The 10,693-nt window shown below is 40.2% G+C and overlaps 1 protein-coding gene across 1 annotated transcript in view; it reads right to left on the reverse strand.

Annotated features, from left to right (window-relative positions):
* GPR158 (G protein-coupled receptor 158) overlaps positions 1-10,693 on the reverse strand; it is a 734,231-nt gene that overhangs the window by 78,712 nt on the left and 644,826 nt on the right. Inside the window, exon 6 of the mRNA XM_004380527.2 lies at positions 3,287-3,396. Coding sequence (XP_004380584.2) covers positions 3,287-3,396 — 110 coding nt within the window. The remainder of the gene's footprint in view (positions 1-3,286; positions 3,397-10,693) is intronic.

A 10,693-nucleotide genomic window follows, 5' to 3' on the forward strand; every position in this document is an offset into this window, starting at 1 on the left:
TCTTTATCTCTTCATTTGATGTTTTAGGGTTTCAGGATTGTTGTATTCTCTGTATGGCTTAGTTTTTCAGATCTTTGCTGTGGAGGTATGGCGTGGTGCTTCTGCCTAGAGTGCCATTTTGCCGGAACTAGGAAACTCCTTTTTATAAATGAATCTTCTTCACTTTTTACCTACTTCAGCCCTATTTTCCTTATAATCCATATTGAGCTAGTTAAAACCTGTACCATTCTTCTTCTTCCGGAAAGGAACAAACAATTCCAGGTTTACATAATTGCATTGCATCCATGGCATCCCAGAGAGGTGGGGTGGTGGAGATGATTTGCCCTGGTGCCAGCAACACAGGGCTCACTGTCTGTAGACAATTTAAGGCAATAATAAGGCCAACTAAAAGTTGATCTGCCTTTTATTATTACCACGTGGCGGTGATGCTGAACAATGTCAGTGATAAAATACTCCTCCCTGCAGGGGCAGATCACTGCCATCCTCAGCTTGGAATGCCCCTGTGTTGCATTATCAATAAACAAAGGATTATTTTGTGATTTTCCTTTTCATTGGTAGGGTAGTCTTTGGCTGTATGACTCTCACATGTGGGAAGAGACCACTAAAGAAAAATATGGGAGATCTGGAAAAAGTGAACAAAGCTTTTAAATTCCCATTCCAGGCTAATAGTACTATTTCTGATGACAGAGTGAAATCCTTTCCTTTTTCATATTTGCTTCAAATCTTCAGTGCTACAGGAATTGTGTAAACAACACAACAGTCAATGAGAGACCAGGAGATGAAGGAAGAAACGTTTGCTAATTCTACTACGCTTGAGAGAAATGGCTGAAATAAAACAAAAACTCGGGCCTTCTTTCTTACCTATTCTCAAGGGAATATAACAATCATTTTATGTAGCAGTACTCAAAATTCCCTTAGAATTTCTCACCTAAAGAGGTATGATTTACTTTTATTTCTTTATTCTGAAATGAGAAAACAAAATTCCTATGAAAATGGGGCTGTGGCATGCAGGAGACATCACCCCTTAGCTCCTGTCACCGAGATCCCTAAAGCTACCCTAGGTCAGGTCCTTTCAAAGCATGATTTCTTAGCTTTCCTTTTCATTCTGTGAGTGTCCTCATATCCTCCCACAAATGGGAAGAAGACTCATTAACAACCTGTGACATGCAGATGACACAACCTTGCTTGCTGAAAGTGAAGGTAACTTGAAGCACTTACTGATGAAGATCAAATACCACAGCCTTCAGTACAGATTACACCTCAACATAAAGAAAACAAAAATTTAAGCAATAAGAAAAAAAACAAAACGGAGTATAGTAATAAAGCCATATGGTTCAGGCAGAATAAGAATAATTCACTCATTGAATTAGAAATAGTTTTCACTCAATTTAAGCCTTCAGTGGGGAATTCTCCACTGCAATGGCTTCTAGAGACATACAGTCAGAGAAAATACTTTTAATTACAGTCTTTAAAATAAAGAAAAAACATGATGAAGTAACCTAGTTTCCCAGATTCCAATTATTTGCATACCACCCTCAAAATTCCTGCTGTACCTGGGCATGTTTATATTTTCCTTAAATTTATTTCTATTTCCACTTATTACTTAAAAATATCTTGAAAGAAATTTTATATTGCTACTTTAAATGAAAAATCAATATCACTTTGCATAAGTAGAAAGTAACTATAAAAATAAGTACAGCAAGATGAAGTTAATTAATTTTATATACATAGCATTGGTGGGGAAAGCTCTGAGCCAGCTCTGAGCCTGAAGCTTGATCTCTATTTGTTACTAAGGAAGATTAGATAAAGACCTACTAGCTCTAAACTAATCTTTCTCCTGGAAATAATCAGAAGGATTGAAAGGGAACGTTTATGGAAATAATTTTCTCATTATATGATTCAGTATTATTTAATACTGCATCTGTGTCCCATCACATTCTCTTGGAGACCCCAGTGTTACGTATTCCACACCCTTCAGGAAACACCAGTGTCCTCCACAGTGAGTCACAGGAATATAAATGCACTATGTGTGGAAAGAACTGTGGAAAGCAGCTTCCAGGTCTGCGGCTGACATTTTTATTTATGCATTCATCAGCTATTATGTACTAAACATAATAGTTGTGTCAGTCATTGTGCTAAGTACTAGGGATACAGTGGTAAGACCCTCCTTCAAGTAGAAAACAAGGAGAAATTCATTTTTTGTCTCCTATGCTCTTTGGCTCCACTCACTACATTGGGACTTGGAAAGAGGAGGCAAGGGAAAGACCTGGAATCATTTCCAGCCATCCCTAGCATTTGTGAAAAAGTAATTTATCACACACCTCTTTCATTCTGGCATGTTGCTATTGTTAGGTGCCATTGAGTCAGTTCCGACTCACAGCAACCCCATGTACAACAGAAGGAAACACTGCCAGGTCCTGCTCCAACCTTATGTTCTTTGCTATGCTTGAGGTCATTGTTGCAGCCACTGTGTCAGTCCATCTTGTTGAGGGTCTTCCTCTTTTTGGCTAACCCTCCACTTTACCAAGCATGATGTCCTTCTCTAGGGACTACTAGTCCCTCCTGATAATGTGTTGGAAGTAGGTGAGACAAAGTCTTGCCATCTTGTTTCTAAGGAGGGTTCTAGCTGTACTTCTTCAAAGACAGATTTGTTTGTTCTTCTGGCAGTCCATTGAATCCCGATATTTACCATATACATTTTAAAAATAGGCAGATTTAAAACTAAGTATCAAGGAAGTTACAATATACTCCAATTCAGAATGTCACTAATCACTGGAGCACACTGATTAAGGAGGAAAGCCAAGAACACTATTTTTCTGAACTAACTTTATCCACAGAATATCAGCAGGATTACCCTGGAGCGTGGAACTTCAGCTTGGAGAACGGTTTTTGTTACATAAGCATATTGCTGAATTCTACTATACAGGATTCTGTGATGACTCTGGACATGTATTACTATTTCAGCTGTATAGTCTATGTATTTCTTCCTATTCCTAGTTAGTAAATACTGTTTCACATTCAGAATTTATTTACTTTTTATTCAGAATTAACACTTTACATAACCAATGACATAACATTTTACTAAACTATATTGTTCAAAGAGTTCGGTTGTAGTAAAAATTTTCCTAGTGAATAAAAAAATATTGCTTTAAAGTAAAAGAAAAAAATATCATCTTGCTATCTAAAATTTTTAAATTAAACCTGGCTAACCGAGATTACACTTATTTGCTAAACCAAACACTTTGATCCTCCCATGGGAATGAAAAACTAATGAAACATAAGGTACCTGTGAAGCTTGAGAGTGACAGTTCCATAAACAGTAGCAAAACCCAGAAGGCGAACCCATCTTAGGAGAATACAGCGAAATGTGCTTGGCTCAAAGTACAAAATAACAACCTGTGGGATGAGAAGAAAAAGACAGAGACCTTAAAGATCAACCGATGACCCACAGACTAAAATCAATATTTCATGATTTGATGTTTTATAAATATGGATTTTGATATAAGCACACACTAATCTGACCAATACTTTAAAATATTATTTTGATCATCAATTCCTCAGATGAAGAACCATTACTAAATTTTTTAAATCTCACTTCTAGGATTTTCTATCAATTGTCTCTAAGACTTTGGTATGTCCAAGCTTACCTCTCTTTATTTCCCAACATGGGCAAGCCAGGCCAGCTTCCATTGCCATTTTCCGTCTAAGCCTTGTTTATTCCTACCTTCCTACTTCTAGCAATACCTTTCTTTTGTCTGAAACAGCCTTGACAAGATTACCTTGTACTTTACCCACAAACAATCTACTACTACATAGCTATTATTTAACTAAGCAATTGGCTCAATTACCCTACACTTCTCACTCCAGACTTTTCATTCAACAAATGTTAAACATTTACCATGGGCCAAGTATTGTGCTAGATGTTATGGATACAAGGGCCAGTAAGAGACCAAATTCTCACCCTCAAGGACCTCATAGTCTAGCTGGGAAGACAGACGTGTAAACAAGAAATCATATTACAGTAGCATAAGTGCTGTGATAAACATCTGTTCAGGTTCAATGGGGCCACAAAGAAACAAGTGGCCAATTCCAGGGGGATGATCAAAAGGTATATTCAAGGCACTGTACTACCTTTCATATGTTTCTGTGTGTTTTTGAGCAAGCACTCAGAGAATAAGGACTGGACTGGCCCTGCTCAAGGAATTTTGTATAGTGCTAAAGGATTGATGCTGTTGAAAAACACAGACTTATAATCTGCTGGAGCAGCTGGTAGACTCTTTGGCCTGAATGATTTTGGTGAAAGCAAGGTCATCACAACAGAACTTATATCATTGCCAAAACATTGAGTATTATTTTTGGTTTGCATACCAGAGATGTGCACATTGAAAAATATAAAGCACACCTGGGGGGAATGGAGTAGACGCTGACATTTTCTTGAAGATATCTTACAAGTGGAGCACCTCTCTCCAGTAGTACAAAGAATAGCATTGTCTATAACACTGGTACTCCTTGAATATTTCTACTGAAGATATTAAACTAAGGTGTTGACAATACTACCAGGACTAAATCCTCAAGGTCTAAGAAAAAGATTGGCCAGAATTGTCAAAGAGAAATGAAATAAAGTTAAAAATCGGTATGGACAGAAGATCCCACTTATCTGTCATTTTGTCCTACTGTGGTGGCTTGCGTGTTGCTGTGATGCTGGAAGCTATGCCAGTGGTTATTTCAAATACCAGCAGGGTTACCCATGGTAGACAGGCTACAGCTGAGCTTCCAAACTAAGACAGACTAGGAAGAAGGACCTGGAAGTCTACTTCTGGCAAATATTGGCCAGTGAAAACCTTATGAATAGCAGCAGAACATTGTCTGATAGAGTGCCTGAAGATGAGTCCCTCAGGTTGGAAGGCACTCAAAATACAATGGGGTGGGAGAAGAGTTGCCTCCTCAAAGCAGAGTTGACCTTAATGACATGGGTGGAGTAAGCTTTTGGGACCTTCATTTGCTAATGTGGCGTGACTCAAAATGAGAAGAAATAGCCTCAAACATCCATTAACAATAGGAACATGGAATGCATGAAGTATGAATACAGGAAAAGAGGAAGCTGTCAAAAATGAAATGGAACACATAAAGATCAATATCCTAGACATTAGTGAGCTGACATGGACTGCTAATGGCCATTTTGAAACAGACAATCCTATGGTATACTATGCCAGGAATGACACCATCAACAAGAACATTTCAAGATCTATCCTGAAGTACAATGCTGTCAGTGATAGCATAACATCAATATGCCTACAAGGAAGACCAATTAATATGACTATTATTCAAACTTATGCACCAACCACTAAGGCCAAAGACAAAGAAAATGAAGATTTTTACCAATTTCTGCAGTCTGAAATTGATCAAACATGCAATCAAGATGCACCGATAATTACTGGTGATTGGAATGCGAAGGTTAGAAACAAACAAGAAAGATCAGTAGCTGGAAAATGTGGCGTTGGTGATACAAACAATGCTGGAGACCATATGATTGAATTTTGCGAGACCAACGACTTCTTCATTGCAAATACTTTTCTTCAACAACATAAATGGCAACTATACACATGGACCTCCCCGGAATCAAACTGACTACATCTGTGGAAAGAGACGATGGATAAGTTCAATATCATCAGTCTGAACGATGCCCGAGGTTGACTGCAGAACAAACCATCAGTTGCTCCTATGCAAGTTCAAAATAAAGCTGAAGAAAATTGGAACAAGTTCACGAGAGCCAGAGTATGACCTTGAGCGTATCCCACCTGAATTTAAAGGCCATCTTAAGAATAGATCTGACACATTGAGCACGAATGACTAAAACAGATGAATTGTGGAAAGACACCAAGGACATCATACATGAAGAAAGCAAAAGACCATTAAAAAGACAGGAAAGAAAAGACCAAAATGGATGACAGAAGAGGCTCTGAAACTTGTTCTTGAACACCGAGTAGCTAAAGTGAATGGAAGAAATGATGAGGTAGAAGAGCTAAACAGAAGATTTTAAAAGAGCGGCCCAAGAAGACAAAGTAAATTATTATAATGAAACATGCAAAGACCTGGAGTTAGAAAACCAAATGGAAGGAACAAGTTTGGCATTTCCCAAGCTGAAGGAACTGAAGAAAAAATTCATGCTTCGAGTTGCAATTATTGAAGGATTCTGTGGGCAAAATATTGAGCGACATAGGAAGCATCAAAAGAAGATGGAAGGAATACACAGAGATACTGCACCAAAAAGAAATTAGTCAATGTTCAATCATTTCAAGAGGTAGCATACGAGCAAGAACTGATGGTACTGAAGGAAAAAGTCCAAGCTGCACTGAAGGCATCAGTGAAAAACAAGGTTCCATGAATTGACGGAATACTAATTGAGATGTTTCAACAAACAGATGAAGCACTGGGGGTGCTCACTCGTCTCTGCCAAGAAATTTTGAAGACCGCTACCTGGCCAACTGACTGGAAGAGATCCATATTTGTGCCTATTCCAAGGAAAGATGATCCAAGAGAATGCAGAAATTATAGAACAATATCATTAATATCACACACAAGTAAAACTGTACTGAAGATCATTCAAAAACGGTTGCAGCAACACATCAACGGGAACTGCCAAAAATTAAAGGCAGATTCAGAAGAGGACATGGAATGAGGGATATCATTGCTCATATCAGATGCATCTTGGCTGAAAGCAGAGAAAACCAGAAAGATGTTTACCTGTATTTTATTGACTATGCGAATGTATTTGACTGTATGGATCATAACAAATTATGGATAAAATTGCAAAGAACAGTAATTCCAGAACACTTAATTGTAATTGTGAGGAAGCTGTACTTAGGCCAAGAGGCAGTCATTCGAACAGAACCAGGGGATTCTGGTGGTTTAAAGTAAAGAAAGGTGTCCATAACAGTTGTATCCTCTCACCACACTTATTCAATCTGTATGCTGAATAAATAATCTGAGAAGAAGAATATGGCATCAGGGTTGGAGGAAGACTCATTAACAACCTGCAATATGCAAATGACACAAACTTGCTTGCTGAAAGTGAAGAGGATTTGAAGTACTTACTGATGAAGATCAAAGACTACAGCCTTCAGTATGGATTATACCTCAAAATATAGAAATCAAAAATCCTCCCAACTGGACCAATAAGCAACATCATGATAAATGGAGAAAATATGAAAGCTGTCAAGAATTTCATTTTATTTGGATCCACAATCAACACACATGGAAGCAGCGATCAAGAAATCAAATGAGGAGGCGGGGCCAAGATGGCAGAGTAGTCAGATGATTCCTGTGGTCCCTCTTATAACAAAGACCCAAAAAAACAAGTGAATCGATTATATATGACAATCCAGCAGCTCTGAACATCAAAGGCAAAGTTGAGGAATCAGACTGATTGGCTGGGGGTGGGAGAGACAGTTCCGAAACAGTGAGAAGTTGTCAGACCTGACCTGGCAGGAACTGGAACCCTTCGGGCTGGATTGGCTCGCGTGTGCGGTGAGGGAAGCAGTGGTGCTAGGGAGGTGTCTTCCACAGCAGGAGAGACCCAGCAGCAGAGAGTCTACTCGCCATCCAGAACCAGTAAAACACAGCACTCAACTGGCAAAAAATAAGTACTTGCATCTGGCCTACTGCACAGATCAAAAAATATCCGCTTTGGGAAAAAATCTCTCTCCCATTACCTCCCTGCTCTGCACTGGATCCCGGGGTGGCTTTAGTGATTGCTGAGTCCCCTGGGCTGGAAGTAGGACACGTCATGCATCCTGAGCCATTCTCCTGGCCTTGGAGAGGGAACAAATTAACAAACAGAAAAAATAATCTGCAAGCTTCCCTAAGCCAGGAACTCAGGGTAGGCACACGTCCTTTGCCTAGGCACAGGCATAAGGGGTTCACGGACCTTGAATGCATTTCACCCCTGCATAGACCTGTGTGGGCCCATTTCAACAGTGTAGGCCCTCATTAGCACAGTACAACAGAGTATATACTTGAAACCTAAGTTCACTGTATCAGCTCTATGGTGAAGTGGAAGGTTTGCGACATTTGACACTGCTCTGCCCATTAAGCAGGGTCCTCATCTATCCACATCAGGGGCCTGAAGACTGATGGCTCCACCCACACCAGGAGTCCAAGAGTAAGCGGTGCTCCCAAATCCTTACAGCCAATAGCATTGGGTGCTCATAGTCTGGCTACAAAACCCACCAACCTACTTGCTCTAGGAACAGGGACACATTTCCCTTCCAGACACAGGGGCAGCTGTCAGCCCCCTGCCTTGATCAGCTTGTGACCCCCTACTGCAGCCATATACCTGTGCCTACACCAATCACTTATGCCTGTCTATGACTGTAGGTGAGAGCCTGTACAACACATTCAATGAGCAACTAGCTGGACACCTGATCTGAATTAATAAAAGAAAAGTAAACAGACTCCTGGGCTCACATACCTAGTAACAGATTTAACCACCTGGTGACAGGACGTTAGAACTTCAAAGGAACCAATAATCAAACTAGCTCAAGTGAGCAGCCTATCTGGGCATATCAAAACAAAACACAACAAGAAGTTAGGACAAAGTAAGCAAACATAAAATACATAAATATAATAAATTACTGATGGCTTGGAGACAACTGTTAATATCAAATCACATAAAAAGGCAGACCATGATGGCTTCAGCAAACTCACAGAACAACGAATCAAGAAATTTTCTGGAGGAAGAGAATTTCTTGGAATTACTGGAGGAAGAATACAAAAGATTAATATACAGAACTCTTCAAGATATCAGGAAGTAGGTCAGGAAAATCGTAGAATAAGCTACGGAACACAGAGACAAAACAATAGAGGATCTTAACAAGGTTATTCAAAAGCATAATGACAAATTTAACAGGCTGTAAGAATCCATAGACAGCAATCAGAAATCCAGAAGATTAACAATAAAATTTCAGAATTAGACAACTCGGAGGAGAGGCCAAGACGGTGGAATTGTTAGATGCTTCCTATATCCCTCTTACAAAAAAGACCTGGAAAAACAGTGATTTGATTCTATATGAATATCTAGGAGCCCTGAACAAGGCAAAGTTGAGGAATCGGACTGAGTGACAGGGCAGGGGAGAGGGAGATGGTTTGGAAGAAGCAAAGACCACCAGAGCCACGGCAGTGAAACTGCAGCTCTGCAGCCACACTGGTCTGCAGTGAAGCAAACAAATGGCTGTGCTGTGCACATGCTTGGGAAGCAGTTTCCACACTGAGAGAGACCCGGCAGCAGAGATTCTGCTTGGACACTCCGAACCAGTGAAAAGCAGCTCCCAAGTGGGTAAGATAAGTACATGAGTGCGGCCTTTTGCAGGGATTAAAAAAAAAAAAGAAAAAGAAAAAGCCCACTTGGGAAAAACCTCTCTACCTTTTACCTCCTCCCTCTGAAATCTGCACTGGGAGTCTGCTGGGCCAGAAGTAGATCCCAAAATGTGCCCTGACCCATTCTCCTGGCCTTGGAGAAGAACAAATAAGCTACTGGCTCCCCTAAGCCAGGAACATAGGGTCAGCACAGCTCCTTTGCTAGGCACCGGTATAAGGGGTCTGCAGAATCTGAGTGCCTTACACCCCTACATAGACTTGTGGGGACCCAACTCAACAGCGTTAGCTCTCACTACCACAGTACAACAGGGCAAACATCTGAAGTTTAACTTCAACTGCTTCAGCTGTCAACTGGCAGATTTGTGACCCTCGAAACAGCTGTGCCCCTTAAGTAGGCACTTTTATCGATCAGCAACAGAGGCTTGAGGACTGGTGGTATCACCTAAAGCTCCTAGTCACCTGCTACAGGAGTCCAAGAAAAAATGGTACCCTCGAGTCTTTACAGCCAACAGAGTGGGGTGTTCATAGTCCAGCTGCAAAACTCACCTACCTACTCACTCTAGAGAATAGGGAAATGCTTTCCTTTCAGAATCTCAGGGGCAGCCGTCAGCCCCCTGCCTGGTTCAGTGCGTGATCCCTGCCACAGCCAGAGTTCAGTTCCGGCACCAATCACCCATGCCTCTCTAGGACTGAATGTGAGAGCCTGCATCACATACTTGGTGACTGACTGCCTGGACACCTGAGCTGAACCCATATAGGAAAATTTAACAGACTTCTGTGTGCACATACTTAGTTACAGAACTAACTACCTGGTGACAGGACGTTAGAGATTCAAAGATGTCAAAAATCAAACTAGTGCACACAAGCAGCCTATTTGGGTATATCAAAACAAAACAAAATAAGAAGCTAGGTCTCACTAAACAAATATAAAATAAAATTATAATAAATTGTTGATGGCTCAGAGACAACATTCAATATCAAATCACATACGGAGGCAGTCCATGATGGCTTCAGCAAGATCGAAAATAAAGAATCAATAAATTCTCTGGAGGAAGAGAACTTCTTGGAATCACCAGGGGCAGAATACAAAAGATTAATATACAGAACTCTTCTAGAAATTAGAAAGGAAATTTTACAAAATGCAGAAACAGCCAGGGAACATACAGACAAATCAGTAGCGGAACTTAAAAAAGTTATTCAAGAACATAATGACAAATTTTATAGGCTGCAAGAATCCATAGAGAGACAGCAATCAGAAATCCAGAAGATTAACAATAAAATTTCAGAATTAGACAACTCAATAGAAAGTCATAGGAGC

This window comes from Trichechus manatus, unplaced genomic scaffold (assembly GCF_000243295.1).
Source record: "Trichechus manatus latirostris isolate Lorelei unplaced genomic scaffold, TriManLat1.0 scaffold00075, whole genome shotgun sequence".
NCBI classification, from domain to species: domain Eukaryota; kingdom Metazoa; phylum Chordata; class Mammalia; order Sirenia; family Trichechidae; genus Trichechus; species Trichechus manatus.